This window comes from Protobothrops mucrosquamatus, unplaced genomic scaffold (assembly GCF_001527695.2).
Source record: "Protobothrops mucrosquamatus isolate PMUCROS unplaced genomic scaffold, P.Mucros_1.0 scaffold148, whole genome shotgun sequence".
NCBI lineage: Eukaryota > Metazoa > Chordata > Lepidosauria > Squamata > Viperidae > Protobothrops > Protobothrops mucrosquamatus.
Genome location: NW_015386513.1, coordinates 242,678 through 265,898, shown reverse-complemented (window position 1 = coordinate 265,898; position 23,221 = coordinate 242,678). Strand labels below are relative to the sequence as shown.

The 23,221-nt window shown below is 52.5% G+C and overlaps 1 protein-coding gene across 1 annotated transcript in view; it reads right to left on the bottom strand.

Moving 5' to 3' along the window:
• Nucleotides 1-7,816: 7,816 nt before the first annotated feature.
• The window catches only part of PALB2 (partner and localizer of BRCA2), a 21,842-nt gene continuing 6,437 nt past the window's right edge, over nt 7,817-23,221 (bottom strand). Inside the window, exons 4-13 of the mRNA XM_029283597.1 lie at nt 21,552-22,082; nt 20,024-20,658; nt 19,112-19,195; nt 17,634-17,795; nt 15,575-15,618; nt 14,522-14,683; nt 13,693-13,809; nt 12,047-12,134; nt 10,518-10,666; nt 7,817-8,105 (exon numbers count right to left, since the gene is read on the bottom strand). Coding sequence (XP_029139430.1) covers nt 7,817-8,105; nt 10,518-10,666; nt 12,047-12,134; nt 13,693-13,809; nt 14,522-14,683; nt 15,575-15,618; nt 17,634-17,795; nt 19,112-19,195; nt 20,024-20,658; nt 21,552-22,082 — 2,261 coding nt within the window. The remainder of the gene's footprint in view (nt 8,106-10,517; nt 10,667-12,046; nt 12,135-13,692; nt 13,810-14,521; nt 14,684-15,574; nt 15,619-17,633; nt 17,796-19,111; nt 19,196-20,023; nt 20,659-21,551; nt 22,083-23,221) is intronic.

Here is a 23,221-nt window from a genome sequence, read left to right as displayed (position 1 = left end):
ACCACGTGGCCGTCCGTGGTGCCAAACGGCCGGGGGGGGGGGAAGTCTCTGCCAGGATGACGGGCGAAAAACGTGTTGCACCTGCCGGCTCCTGTGGAATCGGGCGGACGGAGCCGGGCAGTTCCTGAAGCTGCACGCCCGGCAGCCGCCTGGGTGGTGCCCTGCACTTTCAAGAGGCGTTTGGCTTTTGTCTTTTATTTGGGGGGCTCCTGTTGGGGCACTGCCTTGTTTACAGAAGTTTTTTCTTTCTCTTTTTTTAAGAAACAATGTTTACTCTTCTTCCATCACTTAGCTATTTTTTAAAAAACAAAAAGATGTGGATGATAAAGATGCTTCCTCTTGATCTCTGGGAATCACGGGCCGTGCGCGGCCACGTTCCACTCGTTTTTTCTATCCCCCTCCCGATCCAAGAGCCTGGCTCTCAGGAAAACGAAGGTCCCCAGTAGAGCTCCTTGTCGTTTCTTATAGGAAAATAACTTTTAGCACTGATTATTACTTGCTCGGTAAAATGACTTCTGCCAAAAATTGCTTCGATTCGCTGGAGTTTGACATTCTGTGCTTTCTGATGCTGTCTTTTTAATAGTGCGGGTGGGGGGGGGAAGGGGGGGGCTTGGCTGGTAAACTGTAGTTCCCTCTTTTCGTAAAGCCCACCCCGGCTCCCCCCTTCCCGCCCCCCCTTGTGCCATTGATGCTCTTCCTGCTCTTGTGACTGTGTTTCATGTTTAACCTTAAAGCTGAAGTAACTATGCAGACTGTAACCAAGGATTTGGAATTACAGAACTTTGTTGTATAAATTTTAAATGTTGAAAGTTCCTGCAAATACTTTTCTTGTGAAAGTGTTAAACTCATCTTCCTTTTTGCCACAAATGGTATTATCTGATGCTTGTTTAGTCGGAGAATGAAATACTAAACAAGGATAAAAAAAAAACCCTTTTAACTGTGCCGAAAGATGCTCTCATTTCATTGCCTTGATTCTAACTGTTGTGTCTGAAGATACAAAAGTTGTCAGTGGCTTTTTAACTGTTTACAAATAGTGTGTGATTGTAAAATGTACAGTTTGGGTTGTGTTCAAATTATGAAGCTTCTCCAGATATTAATAAATCATGACTTTGGGGGCTGCTTATCTCTTGTGTTGGACTTCTTTGATTTCCTCTCCAGCAGAACCTGCAGCCTTCGCCATCTGCAGGGGTCGGACTTACCTGGAGAGACCCCGGCCTGGTTGGCTTCTTCACTGTGCAGACAGCACAGGTGCCATGGAGTAGTTTAAATATAATGTTTTCAAAGTACTGACAATTCTGTACTGTTACATCCCCAACACTTTCTTTGACATAAAATCAGAATTGGCCTTTGGGCTCCCTTCAGAAAAACTGATCAGAAAGCTCTTAAGACCCGAGTAGCAGAGATAAAGTCCAGGGCCTGCAGTTTTTCATCTTGGCAGCTTCACTTCTAAGCATTGTAGAAGAGGCTGGCCAGACAGCTCACGGATGCTGCATGTTGCAGAGGGCTGAGGAAGACGATCCCTGTGGTCCCTTCCAAGCATCTGATTCTACAAAGTTTCACTGAAAGAATTGCCTGGGTTGGGGGTCAGCCTGCCCAGGTTGTCTTGATTTGAATAGTTCCATTTTCTCAAAGAGGAAGTTAGGCCTCTGGTTGTTGGGCTGTAAAAGAGGAGATGATCATGGAATCGGTTGAACTGAAAAATCCCATCTCTCAAAAGTCCTCCCTCAGTGGAAGTTAAAAAAAAAAAAGCACTCCTGCAGGAGTAACATTGGCTAACAAAGATCCTCTGATTTTTCCAACCTGGCCTGGGATTCCCAGTACTGAGAACAGCCGCTCTGGTGCCAAGTGGGAAAATGCCCCAACTCTGGAGCAGAGAGGCCAGACTCCTGGATGGCACGAGTGACAGGACTATCGGCGGCCCTGATGGCCCTTCTTGTGTGGCTCAACTCTGGAGGGCCAAAGGGGACAAGGTGGCTGCCCTGAGCAACAGAGCAGAGCCTCTAGTTCAGGGGTAGGCAACCTTGGCTCTTTTATGACTTGTGGACTTCAACTCCCAGAATTCCTCAGCCAGCAAAGCTGAGGGAGTTGAAGTCCACAAGTCCACAAGTCATAAAAGAGCCAAGGTTGCCTACCCCTGCTCTAGTTCTTTGCAGCAGATCCATTTAATGACCTTTCAGATGCTCACCATGAAGGCAGTGTAAGAGCCATTGGAGCAGATTGTTTCCAGAGAAATGGGAGTTGAACTAACCTTGCAAATAAGAGATGGAGGTTTTTGCACCTATGCAGAAACTGCTAGAGAATCAGTTAAGAAAACAGACTCGGTTGTCAAATCAAGCCAGAAATAAATTGAAATTGAACTTTGCATTACACGGGTGCTGGTGAAGGAGGGAGAGTGAGATTGCATAGCCTGCGATGGTACACGTGGCCAGCACAGTGCCCAAAATATATCCCAAGGAGAATGTTTCCAGGCCGGTGGGAAAGGCCTGTGGTTCCTGCTGCCACCTTTTCCAGAGGAGGCCAGCAACTTCATTTGCAGCTGCAGGAATTCTTGCCCTGCCCTCAGTTGGGGAGCCATGCATGATATATAGGCCTCTGCCACCATGTGCAAAAAAAAATATCAATCAACTTCTCGCGGGGGAGGGGGAGATCTCGTCAAGTTGGAATTGATTGAACTTTTTAGTCCAGCCCAGTCTGCCGTTACCAGTGCAGCCATGCCCACCCAGCACCCCACAGTACATGTGGGTTTTGGGTTGCAGTTTGGGCACTCGTCTCTAAAAGGTTCGCCATCCCTGATATATACCCTGCTTTGTGGCAGCATTTTGCAATGCAGTCCCTTTAAATCCTCATTCCCACAAGTCACTGACGATGGGATGATGGGAGCTGCACCACAGGTGGAAAGCAGGATCCATCATTGCCCTGACGGAAAGCACCTGTGATTTGCCCCATGGGCCGCAGAGATGCTTGTCCTCTCACCGACTCCCCTGGCCAGTTCTCCCCAGAACTAACATGCCCCCCCTTTAACAAGGGGAGGGGGCCACGGGTTGGTTCTGGTCCCGAGTGGCTATGCAGGCTCTTTGGAATGGCTCCCAAGGTTGGCCTGGCTAGCTGCCCCTGTCTTCTGGGGAGCCTTTGGACCTTGATTCGGCCTTGGGTTTGCTGATAATCCCATTTCACTCATCGGTGGGCCTCGTTTTGGTATTTTCTGCTGCTGCTGCTTGCGAATCTTTCTTGCCAACTGCCAAGAACTTTTATGTAAATTACAGTTTTGATGATGCAAATAGTTACGTGGCTTTAGATGAGTCCAAAAGAAATGTTCACACCCTCATCTGCTATTGACCGAACTACACCGCTTGTTTGGGTTCAAGCAACACAATTACTTAATAAACATCCAGTTCTTCCTCTGCTCAACTGCACTGAAAATAGGATCATTGTTTTTATAAAGCCCCGAAGAATCTCCCAGGTCCAGCTGCTTGCCCAGTCCTTAGTTGCGCACTGGATCAACCAGCACACGTGACTCCGTCTCAATCTGCCAACCCACCCATTTGGGCAAATGTATCATACGGACACAGTTGCATAAAGCAAAGGAGAGCGCTAGATATTATTTCTCTAACCTGGTTGAAGTTTATTTCTCATCCAAATGGCACTGGGCACACAGGCTGTACTGTCCAATGGACATATTGTGTGCCCAGCGTTCAGGGTTGCATCACTGCAGCAAGTAGTCCTCCTCCTACAGTCACTCCAAAAAGCTCACAGGAATCTAGAACCCAGGCAGGCGCTCCTGGCTGAATCAGCAAGAACGGAGCCACAAGGCAACCAGCTGCCCTTTCGCTGGGGTGCGGGTGCAGCCACAGACCTGCAGCAGCAAAGCCACGAGATGAAACCAGAAGCTCCTTTGCTCTAAGAGGCACATGAATGGTGAGGGGGGGGATGCTGTAATATCGCACTCGGGGGAAGTCTTGAGAAACATAGTTTTAAAAACAGCGATAGACTAAAGGCATACGAATTTTTCATATTTATTCTGAAGTCCAACATTTTTACAGCTTTAAATATGACAAACAAAACTCTTCCTCGGAGAGCCATAGGGATTCCAAACCGCAAAGGGGCTGGCTTGCCAGGGTAGTCCGTCTCGATCACTTCATCCAGCTCTCGGAACAAAACGGGAGATACCTGTGAGCGAGGTGGGAAGGGAATATTTGAACCTTGCATAGGACCACCGGAAAGGAACTTTGGCAGCAGCTACTTGAGTCAAAACTGTCAAGAGCAGCCAGTTCCGATTGGTTCCACCGGGCAATGAGAGATCACTTGCCCAAGGATAAGGCCTCCATTTTGATCCATTTCAGCCAAGAACAGCGAAGGCGCCCAACAGGCAGGCTCAGGGAGTCCAATCAAATGCATCGGAATCACTGCAGGGCTCTCAACTTCCAGGGGAGGCGTGGCCAGCTGAACACTAGCCAGACAGGCCTCGGGTGCAACCTGGATTCCCGGCTCCTGCCAGAAGAGCAAATGCCAGCCGTGGCCAGGAGGGCCTTCAGGTTGTGCATCAGTTGTACCTGTTCCTGGACTGGGAGGCCCTTGTGACCTTCTGGCTGGAGTACTGCAATGTGCTCTACATGGGGCTGCCCTTGAAGAGCACTCAACTGGTGCAGAATGCAGCTGCAGGGATAGTAAATGATGTCGGATATTCAACACACGCAACACCACTGTTTCGTGAGCTGCGTTGGCTGCCAGCGTGTTTCCGGGTGCAATTGTATGAAACCATGGAGGCTTTTCCAGGGAATCAAGTTGTCACCTTTAAAGCTGTTCGTGGCTTTGGGGGCCAAGTTATCCGAGGGACCATCTTCTCCCAGCCCTGTCGACCTGTCCAATTCGGGCCAGCAGGATGGGGAAGCTGTGGGTCCCATCAGCCAAGGAATGTTGGCTGGTGGGGAGGAGAGGTGCCTTCTCTGCTGTAGCACCCCCCCCCCAAGAACATTCCCTTCTGGAGATCAGAATGAAATTAAACAAATAATTTGTCTGTGATCATCAAGTTGCCCTTTTGAACGTAAAAGTAAGCCAACCAGAGTTACTCTGTCCCAAGGCAGGATATGCTGCTTCCTCCCCCATTATTCTGCTGTAATGAAGAGAGGCACCCACTCCCAGACAACCTCCCAGCATTCATCAGCCAAAGCAAGAATATTTTCTGCCTCACCAAACACAGAGAGGCAAGGAGATTATTGCTTGTAAAAGGCACAGCCCCCTATTCTGCCCTGGTGAACATCTGCCTTGCAGCTGCACTGGGCCACTCCCTGTCCTCGCCGCTGAGCAGCCTGCAGCTCCCCTTCTGAAGCTTTTCAGGAGTGCTCTGCCATCTCTGATTTGACTGCCTGTGGCTCACACTAGCATTCCACAATCCACCCCAGGAACGTCCTCGACAGAGAGACTTCAACCCGACTTTGATTTGTCATGAAATTGAAACGCTAGTTTTCATTTTTCTGATATGCTGCTAAGGGTTTTTCTGAGAAGAAAAAATAGGTTTAACAGTCCAAAGCTCTTTGCTTTCCTGCCCCTCCTACTGCTAATGCTTTCTCCCTCCTTCCCACCAAATTTTCCAATATACTGTTACCCCAGAATCATAAAATGTAAACTTGGAAAGGATGCTAGAGATCACCTAGTCTTACCTCCTCTCACTGCAGGAATCACACTGTTGTCAAAGGATGCTGGCCAGGAGCGGCTTTGCTCCCAGTCCAAATACGCTCTCCTCCCAGCCAGCCACCCATCTCCCCAGGCTGAAATGCAGGCCAAACCCACCCACCTCCTAAGGCTCCCGTGATGGGACCTGCTCCCCCCATTTCAATCCCTCCTTGCTGACCTCACCGCACAAAAGCACCGCAAGATGATGTCCACTTACTCCGCTTGAGAAACTCATTCATACACGTCTTGCGTATCAGCAATATAATCTATGATATCTTGAGGACTCATCAGCTTTTCTGCTGCTGCATCTGGAATTTCAAACCCTGGAAGAGATTTGGCTCATTTAGTTCAGGGGCGCCAAAGTCAACAAGACCAGGAGCCACAACCGCAGCCCTCCTCCCAACCAGCCCTGCGGGGCGAGGGGCCACTTCCATGGCTGGGAGGGGGGGGAGAATGAGCCGCACTCAAAGCTGAAGCCCACCAAGCAACGGGGGGCTCTGGTGGACCCCCGAGATCTGTTGAGCACAGCCGGCGTTCAGTTTTTCTACATCTCTGCAACTGGTCGCATATTCAGAGTAAGAAACCGGCGAGCGGGGCAGTCCGGAGCCCTTCGCAACCCGTCTTCGGAGGCCCCTTCCCGGGCGGCGAAGGCGGGAAGCTCAAAGCAGGGCGAGGATCCAGAACCGGCTGCGCTCAGGCGAGGCTCCCCCCGGGGAGGAGGGGGCTGCGGAGACCCCCGGCCCGGCCTTACCGAACTCGTCCTCCATGGCCATGATGATCTCCACCTGGTCCAGGCTGTCCAGGCCCAGGTCCTTCATGAAGTGCGACTCCACCGACAGCTGCGGGGCGACCANCTGCGCCTGCGCTCTCCCTCCCTCTCTCTCGCGCGCGCGCGGGAGGGGCGGGGGCTCCCGGCAGGCCTCGCGGCGCGGCGGGCCCCTCCCCCTCCCTCTGAGGGCAGCCTCGTCACGTGTGAATCGGGTCCCGGCCGTGACTCGCGCGGAACCTCCGCAGAATAAAGCCGGGCGGGCGCAAGTGTTGCAAGCCCAGCTACGATGTGGCCGTTCGGGCGGCCTGTGAGGGAGACGCGCCCCGGCCTGGTCCAGAGCCGCCGGGAGGGTCCGGAGCCCAGAGACGGGGGCCTTTCGCGGCGGCGGCTACTCCTCGCGCCCCGCTTTGGATGCCGATGCAGCCTTTGCGTGGCAATTGCAGAGCCCAACTTGCTTGTTGCGCCCTCCAGCCTCTAAGATCACGCTGGGCTGGGCTGGGCTGCACTGCAGGAATGTTGTGTACGCTGCATACAGCGTTCCCACCCGCCATTTCCTTTATCTACATTCCGTTCTTACGTTTATAAATAACTCAGGGTGGCAAAGTTAATACGCCTCCCTGCTTATTTTCCTACAAATCCCAGTTTCCTCCCTGTGCAGAGGAGAGGAAGCCAGCACGTGGTGGGCAACAAGGGGACCCCAGCCACTCGCTTGGAATGGGGGTGATCTAGGCCAGGGGTATCAAGCTGCCGGCTGGGTGCCTCATGGCGAAACGGCATCCACCCCATTGCCAGCAATGGAAAAAGAGTTGTGATAAGTCATGTGACGTTGCAAGTTTGACACCCCTGATCTAGGCCATTTCCAGGCCTCAGTGTGGCATATCGGAGTCAAGTCGGCTACATGAAATAGGGAAGGGGACACAGGCGGCCCCTGAGGAGCAGCACTGGGGGACAGCCGTCAGCCACTGGATCTGCCTGCAGAGCTGATGCAGCCACTGCTGGCTAGAGGGCTAGTCGGTCAAGAGGACTCGGTGGCGGAAGACAGGCTGGTCAGCAAGAAGCGGAACCCAGAAATTCTCCTCATCCGCAGAAGCTTTGCCAGAAAAACAACATTCTACTGTCATGTTAACCTGTGTCTCTTCTAGCCTTTTACAAAAAGTTATCACGTATTCAAGAACAGTCAAGGAAACGTGTCACTTGCTTAATCAGTTTCATTTCTATTAACAGGTACAGGACAATTACTTCAAAAAGAGGTGAAACGTTAGCCAACCAGCAGCTCCTATTAATTCTGGTGAGCTTGCAGAAGAAATATTCCGAGTGGATTGTGACAATGGACATTTCTGAGTTCCCTTGACAAAACTGGATCTCCTTGGCGGCCCTTCACAAAGCCGTCTCTGAGCTGCCCCCCGAGGGATTCGGCTCCAGAGTTCTGGGAAGGCAGGAAGCCGGTCTGCAGGCCCCTGCGTACTCATAGAGGTAAACCGAGCCATCTTCTTGCCCAGCCAGCAGGCAAGTGTCCGTAACTGACCACCTGGCCAGGGACCAGCTGCCTCCAGAGTTGGGGGGCAGCAACGCAGTGCACTGCCCCAGAAATAAATCCCACAACGCAATGGTTCCAGATGCCAGGACAGCTGCTGCCGACGCGCCCCTCACATCACGCTCCAAGTACCTGGAGGACCAGAAAGAGTCACTGAGAGGCTGCAGCCTCTGGAGCCCCTGTCCCTTGCCTGCTTGGGGCACTCCGATTTACCGTGTTTCCCCGAAAATAAGACCTACCCTGATTTGGGGGGGCTAATATAAGCCCTTCCCCCAAATAAGCCCTAGTTAGGACCCTGCCCACTCCGTCCCACCTTGCTGCTGCAATGGGGGAGGAGGCTGCGCGGCACAAGGCGAAGCAGGTGGGGGAGGGGTGTAGCTGCCGCACACCCGCTTACCAGTACTTCACCCCCCCCCGCCAGGTCATTCCTTGATTGGCGACTTTCACTCCCCTCCCGAGCCGGACTGCCATGCTACGGTGGATGGGGTGGGCAGGTAGGCCTGGTCCCCCTCCACCCTTTTCGGAGCCAGGGGGGAGTGATGCGAACGGCTCCGCCTCCGCTGTGTGCCGCTGGAGGGGCTTTCTTTAACCTCCATCCCGCAGATCACCTGCCTGGGTGCAGCCACCGCCTCTTTGTCCTCCGCCAACTCTCCCGGCCGCCTGCCTCCGCCAGCCCTTGGTCGCCTGCCTCGTGGAGAACGGAGGACGCAGCGGCTCTGCGCAGGGATGCACGGCAGAGAACAGCACTTGCTTGCTGCCCTGCATCGCCCCATGCCTCCCTTCTCCCTTCTGGGGAAAAAAAAGATTTTGCGAGGAGTTGGAAGGTCTGACCAAACTTTTCTTAGTCCCACAAATTCCGTTTCCCTACAGCAGAAGAGAAACGCGCCAGAGCCGGAAAGCAGGTTAGCAGAGAAAGGCTTTCGGGAAGAGGAGCAGAAGCAGCAGGAAACGGGGCTGCCATTTCCAGAAGGGAGACGCCGCTGCGTTCTCCGTTCTCCGCGAGGCAGGCGACAAACGGCTGGTGCAGGCAGGCGGCCGGGAGAGTTGGCGGAGGACAAAGAGGTGACGGCAGCGACACAATTTGCCGCGCAGCCTCCTGCCGCAAGCAGCCGCAGAAGTGGGTTGCTGCACAGGGTTGTTGGTGCTGCCACCAGAGGTCAGGCAGGTGTCACGAAAAATACAAGACACCCCCCCAAATTAAGACTTAATGCCTCTTTTGAAGGCAAAAATATTATCAGGCAGGGTCTTACTTTTGGGAAAACACGGTTGAACATTCGGGTCAGTGAGGCGGGTGGCATATAAATTTAATGAATAAAGTTAGATGTTTGAAGAGAAGTGTAAAAAGGAAGCTCAGATAAAGCAGAATCAGGGTGGTAAACGGGAGACTCCCACAGTGGAGCATCCCTGGGCAGCCTTGCTCCTCCTCTCTCAGCCGCAGGAAAACGTCCGCCTTAAGAGGGGCGCAGAGTTAGGGAGGGAAGGAGCCACTCAGTGTCGTTATGGCAGGTTACAGCTGAGCAGGGTCATCCCCCAAACTGCATGTCTGGGCACCAGACGGGGCTTTTCTGCAGTGCAGGCAGATGGAAGCCAGCTGGAAATGGAACTGGCTGGAAAAAGTAGCTTTTTGCCTTTTAACCCCTTCCTCCACTGGGAGGCTGCCTGGGCCACAATTCCTAGGCCTGACTGCTGGATGCATGACAGGACAGCAGTTGCCAAGTGCTTCTCCTCAAAGTCTTACAAGAATATATAATTTCTGAAAGACAGAAGGCTTCTAAAACTAAAGCACCGTGTGCAGGCCCAGCCAGCAGCTTTCATGCCCTGGGGCTCCGGAAGCAGAGTGGAAAGGTCCCTGCTTTGAAGCTGGGCAGCAACATGTTTTGACTGCTATTTTTCCCTTTTTCTAACAGAGCTACTAGGCCTTTCACAGCCGGCAGCCTGTTTTTAACCAGCAGACTGTTCTGTATGTCACTTGAGGTCGGTATGTCGCTTGAGGTCGGAGGGCTACCATTCCGGCTTTGATGACCAGCGGTATGTATGTATGTGTGTGTGTGTGTGTGTGAAGAGGAGAGGGGATCTGTGTGGGTACGCAGCTCCATTTGTGCAAGCGGTGGGTATGCATGCACACCGTTCTGGCAAATGGAGCATGCACACGCACACACCTGCTGCTTGCACAAGTGGGGGATGTGCATGCTTGCAGGCTGCTTCTACGGCCTGGTTTCAAATGGTTCCCAGCCCATTAGTGGGCCGCAGCCTGGGGGTTGGGGACCTCAAGCACCGGCCCACCTCCAGGGCTCGGTGCCTGCACTCTACCACAACTGCCTGCCCGCCAACTCAGACCCCCACCTGAAAATGATGGAGGTGGAGGGAAGGCCTCCTTGGAGACTCTGCAAGGCAACTCCTGCTCATCAGGGCAGGCATAACAAGTCTAGATGGAGACCCCCCCCCTAATTCTGAGGGGGGGGAGTTCCCACTTTCAAATTAACTTGGCTACAAACTGCTGGTTTTTGAAGAGCCCCCCCCCCGCCCCCTCACGCCACAACTTGCCTTCCTTGGATGCTGGGGGGCAGGGCCAAGAGCATCACTCCGGAGCTTCTGGCGGTCTTGGGATTGAGCGCCACGATCTGGAAGGCGGGGTTCCCAGGCAGCTGGCTGTCTTCGGCATGGGGGTGGCTGAAGACCAGGAAGAGCAGGCCCTGATCCGCAAGACAGAAAACCCCCAGGGAGACATCAGCTCCACCACCGGTCAGATAAGCACCGGATGCCTCGGACATACGTTCACCAGGTGGCTCTTAAGCACCCTGAAGTCGGGGCTGGGCAGCTGAGGGGAGGCCAATTATCGTCTCAGGAGACTGTCTGAACATCCCCCCCTCCCCTCTTCGTGTGCCTTCCGATGAGGCTACCCAGAGGGTCCCTGCAGAACTTTTTTCCAACTTTTTCAGAAATGGTCGTCATTGCCTTTTCCTTCCTGGGGCGAATTGGGACAAAGTCCTTTTCATCTATCAGGCAGGACTAGAATTCAGAACTCCCATTTCTAGCCCAGTGCCTACACCAAACTGCCTCTCAATTATATCTTGGCCAATAGATTTCAATAGATTGAGTCATAAGATGATGATGATTTACTGGTTCAGACACTGCATGCATCAGTTACATGAAACCAACGTTCTCTGCTTTTGGCCTCTGAATTCTGAGGATTTGAAGCACATCAACAGCATTTAGGCTTATATACCACCCCACTGTGCTTTCTGGCTCTCTCTGGGCAGTTTACAATGTCAGCATTGTTCCATATTGCCCCCCACAATCTGGGTCCTCATTTTACTGATCTCGAAAGGATAGAAGGCCGAGTCAGTCTTGAGCCCCATCCGGATCGAACTCCTGGCTGGGGCCTGCAATACTGCATTGTAACTACTACCAGAATTTGCACATACCAGAATGTAAAAGCAATCTCTCCAAATACATAATTAATCTTAAAACCCTGGACTTCCAAACACTTCCCTACCTCTAGAAAATCAACTCAAAACATTTACGACATCCAAATATCTTCAGTCGGGCAGGCCTCAGGAGAAAATGTGACAAATGAAAAAAGCCCCCCAATGCAGCCCCCCAAATTCTTCCCGCCTGGCATTGCCCCACATCCCTGACGTGACTCCCACCAACAAATGAATAGCGATCAATGAATTTTCAGTCCCATTCCAGAATTCAGACCTCCTCTCTCTTTGATTTCAATTTATTTAAAAATATAATCAATAGGAAAGTCTATATGCAATTTAATGGCTTTGCCTAACTCGTTGCTTATGAACGTGATTCTCAGATCAACGTTCTGCCAAAGGGATTTCTCATCTCCCTGGAGAGATGCCAGACTCCGAGCACGGTGCTTCCCAAAGGAATCGCACCTGCTTCTCATCCAAATATCCCAAATGCAGATCCCACATTCTCGTTCCTGTCCTGTGGTGGGATCGGCCTCAACGGTGCTCTCAGCGGAAACCGAAGCAAGAGCTACAAAGCTCAGCCACAGGAAGGCCGGAAGCCAACAGAGGCCTTTCTGCCTTTCCCAGCGTGTACCTGAGGGCACCTACCGCATCGGAGTAGGCCTTGTGGCAGACGGATGCGGGGAAGGACCACCCCACCGGGATCTTCTTCAGCAACTGCCCCGTTCCCAGATTCCTGTGCAGGGCAAAAAGGCCGCCATCAGTTCAGCCCTTTCAGGTCCCTTCGGCTGTCTGGCCGGGATGAGCCCGGCAGAGACCAGGGAAGAGACCCTGCTCGCCCTCCCGTCCAGCCCTACAGGGACCCACTTCCAGAGTGCTTGCAAGAACAGAAGCAGCAACACCCAGTGTGTGAAATAATGGGGTTTTCCCTATTTCTAAAATGCACTGCTTGACGCAGCTGTATAAGAAGAGTATAATATTGATCAAATCAGCAATCCCAGTAAAATCAGTGTTTCTCAACCTCGGCAACTTTGTTGGCTGGGGAATTGTGGGAGTTGAAGTTGACCCATCTTCAATTGGCCAAGGTCGGGAGACACCCAACCTTCCTCCACACCAATTAATGCTACCTCTCAGAATGCAGTTCTCCATGCAGACAGATACACAGGTTGCAGACCTCCAGCTAAGCAGCCCACCAGGCTTCAAGCAAGGCCTGCCCCACTTTCATAAGCAGAATAGGGTAGAATAGAAGCCACCGCCGGCTCTCCAGAAGTCCCTCCACTTGGGGACCAAAACCATCGGGGAGGGCCAGGTGGTGATTTCCTGCCCTCTCCTCCAAAAAGTCTTTTTTCCAGGTAAAAGCAGGCAGAGGGCCTTAGCTGCGCACAAAAACATGTATGGCATCAACCAGTAGCTGCTATGGAAGGAGGATCACCCTGAATCTCCATTTGTCATCAGAAAAAACAGGTGTCGGGCCTCAGCTTCTTCACTTCGCTGGCATCCTGCCATAAAGCGCAGGGGAGTGGGGAGGGAATTTGGGGAAGTAAAGTCAGAGCAAGGGAAAGGGAAGGCAAACGGAGGGGGTGGGGGTGGGGAGACAGGCTGACAAGAACCAGAGGTGCCAAACTGGAATAAACCAGCCGGCTAGGACACCTGGCTCGAGAACAGAATCCCGAATGCTCCAGTGATGGAGCATTCACAACTCCAGGAGGCAAATTAGATATTATTGCTGTTATAAACTAGGTCCTGGGAAGGAAGTTAAGGTTCTAACACACCTCTGTGTGTTGTTAAACTAGCATCTAAAAATGGAATTTCAATTTTTGAAGAACTTTGATAAATATGAGTATATTTCTGGAAATATGTATGAATCAGATGGGTTTTTTTGGTTCAATGGAACATGTCAACTCTCAATATTCAAATACTTTGACTGAGAAGCAAGACTGGACAGTATTTAGTTCTGCATGGTCTCAGCTTAAGGCAATTTTTGAAATCTGAATTGCAAAAATCTGCACGTATACATAATTAAAACTTTTGTACTGGAGATATTAGAATTCTTGTTTTGTTCCTAGTTTTCTGAATTTCTTCCCCCCCCCCCAGTTATTTCACTCCTCCCAACTTTCAGTTAGTTTTACATTTTTCCTTTTATGCACTGAGCATTTTTTGCAATAGCAGTATAGTTTATACATACGTTTTTGTGTGTTATCTACTGTAATATCTTTGTGGGACTGAGTCATAATTTTAATGAGGAAAAATAGCTGGGCCAGAGGAAAATCCCGCAGAGCAGCCCACGGCCTCACCAGAGCACGATGCAGTTCATGGCTGTCATTCCAAGCAGAGCCTCCTGCAGTCCAGCCACGTCGGCAAAAGCCAAAACCGTCTCTTCAGGGGGCATCAAAGCCCACCTCTTGTGGCTCCTGCAAAACATACACCTTCTCCTGATGTTCAGCACTCTTGTGTATAGGATGGAAAATGAATAGAGTGTAGAGTAAAGTAGAATACAGGATAGGATAGGATAATACACTAGGATAGGATAGGATAGGATACAGAATAGAATATCGAACAGAACAGAACAGGACAGAACACTCTTTATTGGCGGAATGTGATCGGACAAACAAGAAATTTGTCTCCAGTGCAGAAGGTCTCAGTGTACATACAAACAACATGATAAGTCATAGATCAAAAATCGTAAAATACAATCATAATTCCTAAGATACAAACAAGTGATAAATCATAAGATACCAATAGGAGAAAGTAGTAGGAAAGATGAGAAGAATAACAGCAATACAGCCCTAGTACCTGGGTAAATACTTTTAGGCATAAGACAGTGCTGTGGGTGTTAGGTGTTTAGCAGAGTGATGGCATGGGGGAATAGATTATCAAAGTCCACCTCTTGTGGCTTCTGCAAAACCAACAGGTTCTCCTGATTTTCAGCACTCAGTTTATAGGATGGAAAATGAACTCACTGCCAACATGTTCAGCACGTCTTGCCTGCCTGCACCCTTGTCTAGCCTGAATCCTGAGTTCAATTTCCTTCCCTGCTGTAGCGATTTGATCTATTTCTTAGAGGTCTTCTGGAATGGTGGTCTTCCCAAAGAGGCTTACCATACAAAACCAATCACTCCTCACCTTCCCACCTCAGAGAAAGAAAAGACTTCCACTTCTTGGCCTCGCAGTGACCAGCAGCTGCTGACCAGCTTCCTATCGGTCAGACCAAGAACGGCGTTTATGTTTCCAGCTTTGAGCAGCTCTTCTTTAGCACAGCCATCTTCAGAAGAATGGAACAAAAGCCTAGAAGAACAGAAGTCTGCTATGATCCTGGGTCTACTTAACATGCAACAACAAAACCAATTAACGTGTGGCCATCAATTACAGCAACGTAGGAAAGCTCTATGATGGGAGTAACAAGCACTAATAAAAATACCAACGTGCTATTGTGAAATAAAAACAGGCTATGGAATTTGCCCATCAAAGGCTTCCCATCTGCAATGCTGGATCTATAAATGGCAAATTTGGACCCTGGTCTTTCAGTATGATTACAGGGAGTCTTTCACAAAAATAATGAAATGCTGAATGTCTCCTTCTGCCACCAAAGGCACCCACCAGCTCGAGGTGAGGTAGCATCCACATGCTGACCATGTCTGGCTGTACCTCTCCACCCCCCAGCCCAGGTGGGGACAATGCCTGGAGGCTGTTGGGTTCTGACTGGGGAGAGACCGGCTCAGACCCAACCCCAGCAAGAGGCCAGAAGCCACCTGACTATTCTGGGATTGAGTCCTCTTTGATTCCCGAAAGGGTCGTGATCGGAGGGTCTTCTGAGACCCCTTTTCTCAAGGAGGGGATGGAGGCTGTGGCCAGGAGCCTTTGCTGCACTTTGAGGCTGAAATGGAATAGGATGTTCCAAGGACATGTCCTTCTGATCTCGCCATGCTCACACACACACACACCCACACCCAGATGGTCAGCAAGAACCTGCTTAGTAGCAGATGCAACAGAAAGGTTACAGGGTCAGAAAAAAAAATGTAACTATCATTATTGTCATTTAAGTATTTGTGGTATGAATGAGATGGAGGGAAATGCGCAGAATTTGCAGAAATAAAATCATGGAAACTTCAGGTGCCTCCTCTTGCGCAAAGGTTCACATCTGTTAACTGCAACGTTGCTTACGATTGCTTGAATTACACAAAAGCAGCAAAGGGCTCCTCTCGGGCATTGAAGCTAATGACCTGATTTGGTTCAAGGGAAAAAAAATCTCAGCAAACCAAATTTGGATGTTGCTCTGAGAACGAAAGCATGCAGCGTTATAAACGCCTCAGCATCCATTAGACTCAGTTGCTGAAATGCATAATCCATCCCAAAAGTTTTATTAGTTTATGTAAAAAAAACCAAAAGAAAATAATGGGAGAATATGGGTGTAAAACGGGAAGAGAAAAGGGGAAAGGGAAAGAAAGAAAAAGCGTTGACTTCCAACTCCGTTTGGTGCAGTATAATAAAATAATAGCATCAAACCTCAACCTTTTGCTTTTTCTATAATAATACTGGTATAAAGTAGCCATCTCTATAACAACAAACCTATCTAATCAGCAAAACCCAAAATCAGTTCCATTTTTTCCACCTCAAGCACAAAGTCCAGCAGCGGTTTCCAAGTAGAATTGCAAACGAATTGGGTTCTTTCACCAGAGCAGCCCACTTGCCCACCTCTGCTGGCTCCATCCATGCATAAAATGCACAATCCACTTGCCGTATCTCTGCTGTCTCCAGGCGTCCCAGCACTGCACCCACCACGCTGTGAGCCCCGGACAGGGCGACGATTTGGATCACTGGAAACTGAAAGAGAGAGCATCAGGATTGGCGGCTCCTCCCTTCCAAGCCAGACCCCACCCCCTCCTCCCCGGACACAGCCCGAATAAAGCCAGCAGCGGGACCCTCGGCCCACCAGACTGCTCAGCCGCCATTCCCAGCCCTGACTGTCCTGCTTAGGGCCATAACTAGGCAGTGCTGTACAGGTAGTCCTCAACTTACACCCACAACTGAGCCCAAAAATTACGTTGCTAAGTGAAACATGTGTTAAGTGAGATTTGCTCCATTTTACGACCTTTCTTGCCACAGATATGAAATGAATCACTGCAGTTGTTAACTTAGTAACCCGGTTGTTAAGTGAACCCGGCTTCCCCGTTGACTTTGCTTGTCAGAAGGTCGCAAAAGGGGATCACGTGACCACCACCACCCCCCCGGGACACTATGCAACCGTCATAACTATGAGTCGGTTGCCGAGCGGCTGAATTCTGATCATATGACCAAGGGAATGCTGCAAATGTTAAGTGTGAAAAACGGTCTTAAGTCACTTTTTTTGCAACTTGGAATGGTCACTAAATGAACTGTTGTAAGTCAAGGACTATCTGTATCCAGATGACTGCAAGGACCCGCTCCAGGCAAGTGGATGCCTGGTTCTCACGCAGGCACTCAAAATGGGGGCTTGTCTGTAAACCGGAGAACGGTTTGTCCTTCACACGTCACCCAGGGTGACTTCTGGCTCGCCTGCTCTCTCGCACAGCGGCCCTCCGAGCAGCACAATCTGCAGCAGCCCCTGCAGAGTCTGCAGCAGGGGACCAGGGTCCAGCTCTCCGCAGCTTCAGCAAAGAACTGCACGATGGGTTTAGAGCAGGGGTAGTTAACCTTGGCTCTTTTATGACTCGTGGACTTCAACTCCCAGAATTCCTGAGCCAGCTTAGCTGGCTCAGGAATTCTGGGAGTTGAAGTCCACGAGTCATAAAAGAGCCAAGGTTGACTACCCCTGGTTTAGAGTTACTTTTTTTCATTCATTGTAATAAAACAATGTAATTGTTTTATTATACAATAACACAAAATTAGTTCATACTTTTATAGCCTAAGACACGTTATAAAAACACAAAATAATACAGCATTAGCGCAAATGATATTTTATATTGTATGTATTATATTGTCAGGACATCTATTTTAAGCTTATGGCTTTTAGACATAATTTAAAAAAATACTCCATGCACCGAGCTAAGCCCTGGAGACACTAAACGCACACGTATGCAAGCAACACCCACAATTGTGCTAATAGGGAGGCAGGCAAGCAGTGCCAAACCCTTCACCAGTCTTCAGGTCGAAAAGACTGCAGCTGGGGGGGGCATGGGGGGGGGGGAAGGGACAGCCTCCAGCAGCAGGCCCAGGGTGGCGCCACCCAGGCAGCCAAAGCAGCATCCGCCTCACCTACCTTTGTAAAGTGCCAGGTGTGCACCGTCCCCCACTGGCCAAGATCGAGAGGCCTCCAGAGAGAGATGGACGTTTCCTCGGCTGTCACAACACACAATTCTGCGAAGTCAGCAGCTTCCCACCACACAGCGCTCATGTCCACCAAGCAGGAGCCGGAGGCGTTCTGAGGGAGAGCAGGAGGAGACAGGATCATTCGGAGGAGCCGGGGCCGGCAAGGGCCAAGCGGATGGACAGGGCCAGAGCGTCCAGCGGGGGTCTCCTCCAAGCAGATCTGGCCCCTCCTGCGCACTCACGAAGGTCCTGCCTCACCAGAGGGACCCAACCCACTTGGACCTCTTGCCATGCCCTCCGGCTGCTGGCTTCCTTGGCCTTGTGCAGGCGAGGCCTTCAGTGCTGCCCTGCTCTAAGCAGGCTGTTGTGGCCTGTGTTTCACGAGACATTACAGGGAGTCCTCACCTTATGACCAGTCACTTAGAGACTGACTGAAGTTACAACGGACTCCACAAAAGGTGCCCGGGTCCCATTTTCTAAGTTCCAAAAGCACCGCCCCCCCCCAAGGTCATGGGATCACGTTGGGCACTTGGCTACTGGCCTGCATTTACGTCCATTTGCAGCATCCCGTAGTCACACAACCACAACTTGACTTTTTTTTTTGCTGGGAACTGGTGTTTACCTCTGATTTCTGGCAAAACACACCTATTGCCGACAATGGATTCACTTAACGATCGCAGCCTTTGCTTAACAACTGCTGTGTTCATTGTACTTAACGACCATTGCAAAAAAAAAAAAAGTCATAAAATCGGGTTGGTCACATAGGTGCTTCTGATCATCATGACATCTGACAAAAACTCCTGGCTCCATTTTGGCCAGAAGTCAAGGACTATCTGTATTGTATTTTGCTTGTAACCCTCCCAGGATCTCCTGAGGGGAGCAGTATGTAAATGAACGTAAGAAATAAGCCGACAGATGACTACGAGTTGACAGGCCTGCTTCCTTTGGAGCAGGAAAGGTCTCTGCAGAGCCTGTGGCGGTTCCAGGCTCGCCTGCAGCCAAACCAACCGTCTTCCGCCCTCCCTCCCGGAGAGAACCTGGCCAGCAAAAGCCACAAGAACGGCAGAATCCGCTCTGCATTTCGGTCCACGCAGCCCCAGTTTCCCTCCTAGGCCTGCTGCAACAGGGAGATCCTGTCCCAGGACCGAGGAGGGCTGAGCTGCTGCTGGAAAGGGCCCCAACTGGCCAAATGCCCGCTCGGCTACAGGGCCAGCCCAGCCAAGGCCACAGCAAGCCGGGTCTGGGGCTGTCCCTCAGGCAGAGCAGGCAGAGCCCAGCCCCACCCCGGAGGCTCTGCCCGCTTCAGGAGGAAGCGCCTTCCCCCAGGGCAGGATGGGGGTGACAAGCAGTCCATTATCAGGGCAACCCTGGGGGGGTCTCTCGTGGCACAAAAATGCTGGAGTACTTTAACCATCTTTCTCCTTTAACCTTCAGTTTTGAAGTCATTTTCAAGTTGCCTTCCCTCGGCGTGCCTGCTGGTGCTTCCCCCTGGACCTCCTCTGCTGGGCAGCTCTGTGGAGACAAGCGCAAGAGATGCCCCAGCCAGGTCAGACTCCCGCAGGGCCCTTTGGGAAGAGGCCTTCCTCCCGCAGCCCCGGAAGGCGGCTCCCTCTGCCCTCGCCCCACCGCAAAAGCAGGGGAGGCCCCGTAGGGGAGACCAGGCTCCGTCGCTGGAGGGTCGGTTCTTCATTTGGACAGATGGAACAGAGGGTGGCAGGCAGGAAAGCAACCACAGCCTTCACCAGCTGAACTCAATTCCTCGGAAAAGTAGGACAGTGGTCCAGAATATGTGATACTTGGAGCTGCGGCTGCCTGCCACCACAACACACGCGCTTTGCGCAGGAAAGCCAGGCCGTTTCCCAAATCAAACTCTTCAGGATGGGTCAATAAGGCCTTCTAAAATGCCAGCCATCAGCTGCTCCAAGAGGCCAGTTTGTTGGACAAAAGGGCAGCTGACAAAGTCAGGGCAGTGGCCACTGACCGTCACAAGCAGGGAGTCCCAGGCCCAGAAGGAGAGTAAAATCTACAGACCGAGGAATAAACCAGAGCAGAATGACCGGCCAAGTGGCCGCTGGGACAAGAGAACAGGGAAACTGAGTCCGGAAGGGAATTAGAGCACAGGATTGACCTCCTTTGGGGAACTAAGCTGGGCAAAACCCGGAGGTGCCACGCTTGGGGTGGGGTGGGGGCAGCCAAGGAGGAGGGTGCCAAGGGAGACTCAGACATGCCTCCCCGTGTACAAAGATTTTCTGCCAAGATTTTAATTGCGGCTCTCCTTGCATTCCCCAAGGTGGATGTCTCACCTCAGCAACCTGGGCGCCCCAGATGCATCCCCTTTACCTGCCTGGGGGGCTCCTGGTCATGCTCAAGCGGCTTCTCAGGTGGGCTGGCGGCTTCTTCCCCTGCTCTCCTGCTGATTCCAGCTGGGCCCGGCGAGCGAGGCTGCCCCCTGCCCCTCTCCGGGTCAGCAGACCCTGCCGCAGCTGCTTGCGAAGGAGAGGCCCCCAGGGGATCTGGGGAGACCAGGGGAGCCGGGGTGGCCCCCACCAGGGGAAAATCGGGGCTTTGCAAAAGGCTCTGTCCGCCGTCCAAGGCCGGGGAGAGGAGCAGCTCACGGGAAGAAGGAGCCGGGGGGGTCCCCCTCCTTCCGGACAGGAGGATTTGTCCCGATGCTGCTCCTTCCTCGAGAGGAGCCCCCCCAGAGGGATTCGGGGGACCCTCGCTGGATCCGCCAGCATCCCAGTCCCCCAACAGCTTCTCGGGACGGACTTTGAGCTTCTTGGACTTCAGGTGGCCAAAATCCTCATCCGGCAGGTGGAAGTCTTGGTGCGGCAGGCCGGGAGGCAGCCAGCCGAGGCGGGACCCCTCCCCACCCAGGGGGGCGAGAGGCAAAGCTGCAGCGGCAGAATTCAGCCCCCTCCAGAGGCCAGGAGAAGCCGGACCCGGGGAGCCCACTGGCCGGCTGAGTCCTCCGTCTGCAAACGTGGGACAAACAAAAGAACCTTCCAAGAGCCAAACCTCAATTTCTGAGCCCCCCAGGAATTGACCGAAAAAGCCCCCCCCCCTCGTCCCTCTCTGCAACTCATACGGAGACGGGAGGGTGCCCCGTCCCCCAGGCCTCCTGCAGCCCCCGGCCTTGCACCCCACTCGGAGGCACCCTCGGCCTTTGAAGGACGCACAAGGCTGGTGTGCTGCGTGGACCTTTATTTTCCACTATAAGCCGACAACTTTTCATGCCACCTCCCAATATGCCCCCGCCCGAGGGAGGATCCATTTGGCCTGCCTGGGAGGCTCCGCCCTCGGCACAAGGGGGCTTCCGCTCTCCACCCGACCGGGAGTGAGCCCTGCAGGAAGGCTGTCTGGGAAGTCCTGCAGGATGAGGCCCCTTTCCCCCTTGGAGACCCTGCTGGTCTCCCTGAGATGCAAGGCAAGGGGATCCTCTTGGGATCGGTGCCAGGGGGATCCCCAGCCTGCCCAGGAGGCTCCCTTGCAGAGAGAGGCCGTTCCCCATCAACCCCCTGGTTTTCTCCCACCGCTGGGTAAAGAGCTCTGGGGCCCCTGACCCTCAGACCCCTCCCGGGCTCACACTGGCCCCTCCAGCCCCTCCCGGCCTCTGTGCTTGCCCACGTGGCCACCAGCTGCCTGGCTTCCACGTGAGCCCTTTTCTCCCCCCCCCCTCTGAAATTCTTCTGCAGGATCAACAACTGACCTGTGCTGGAGGAAGTCCTCTGCTGGGTCCTCCTTCTCAGCCTCAGGCTTCTCCTGCCCTGGCTGCAGCCTCGGCTGGACCCGGCACTCTTTGGAGAGAGGGGTGGGGATCCAGAAGCTTCCCCGGGCACCCTGGGAGTTGAGCTCAGTCGACTGTCACTTTCGGGGAGCTCCTGGGAGGGCTGGGCCCGATTCGCCACCTGCTCTTTGGGGGCCACCCTCCGGCCCTTCCTGCCCTTGCCCAGCTGGCTCTGCATGACCACCTCCAGATTCACCTCCTCCTGGCGCCTGGAGAGTCGCCGGGTCATCCGCACATAATACTCAAGGGGAAACATGAGTCCCTCAACCATCGTGCAAGAGCCCAGCACCTCCTTACTGGGGCTGAGCCCTCCCAGGGGGGGTGGCCCCACTTCAAGGCTGCGCCCTTTGTCCTCTCCACTTGTCTTCTTGCTGGGGGGATCTCCATGGTCCACGCCCTCTCTATGCCGGTCAGGAACAGTCCTGTCTCCTTGAGCAGCGTCGGGGGTCACCGCTGGGTCTGCCAACCTTCCTGGATCTTCCTTGTCCCCCCATCCCGGCTGCTCCTCTTCTTTCTCCCCATTCCGCACACTGGCACACAATGACACGCTCACGGCAGCCGAGTCCTCTAGACCAGAAACTCTCTCTTCACTCAGCGGGTCAAGTAAAGATCCTGGACTCAGGTGCGGCAGGAAACAAGGAAGTGCTTGCGTGACCCCAGGAACATCAGTTTGCATCCATTCTTCATCATCTGGATCTGACATTTTAGGAGAAGCATCGCCACTTCCTCCTTGGCTAGCCTGCAGGGAGGACTGGCCAGCGTCCAAGAGGCTGCTGCTTCTCTTAAAGCCCGGGGACTCTGAGCCTGGGTTTGTGGCCCTCTGATGCTCTCCCTCATGCACCTCCCACGCCATTTCTCCCCTCTTTGCCAAAGAGAGCATCTCTCTCTGCCGTCCGGTGGCTCCACCGGGCGAGTGCCGGCTGCAGTTCCTCCCCAGAGGAGGCTCCATGGAATTAAAGAGCACCCTTCGGCCCGACGGATGGGTCCTTCTGGAGCATGATGTTTCTGGCAAGCTGCCTTCAAAAGCCCCCGACCTAAAGAGGACAGGTGTGGTCTCTGTGGTGCTGCCTGGGCAGGAGATTCCCGCCTGACCCTCCTCTGGGGGCTCTGGAGATAGTTGACTGAGGCCTCCTGCAAAAGACAAAGGTCTTGGGTAGCTTCTTTCCCCTGGGGAGCACAGAGCTCAGCAGAATTGAGCATCCATAACCCAGTGCGTAAAAGTGATAGAATGCTATAAAAGGAGTTGTCAGAACCCTACGTTCTGTGTGCCTGGGATTTCTTATTCTTTTCGGGTTCTGCCATTCTCCTGGGAGGGAGGGGGAAGCTTGAGGTGCCAATGTGTATTTGCTTTGCTCTGCCTCTTGCTCTGTCCTCTTTGAAGTGTCTCTAACAGGGTGAGAATGGAATGTACCTCTGGCTATCGGCCTTATCTCCCAGCGTGGAAGAAACAGCACAGACACCTAACAGCCTCGGAAGTGGCGCTCCCACAGCATTTTCTCACCTGTGGATTGGCCTGTTTGAAAGTCCGGATGGAGAGTTAGGGTGGGATTACTATGGACACTTTTAACTACTTGATTCACGAGGGAAACCCTCAGATCCTGCCTTCTATTCCTGCTGTCAACACCTCCCAATAAAAGTTCCTTTTGAAATAAGGCCATTTCAAGAGTTCTGCTTTCTTGGGAGAACTGAGTGAGGCGGGTTCTTACAGGAGTATTAGAAAAGTCTCTTGTTCAAGAGACATCAGTGTGGGA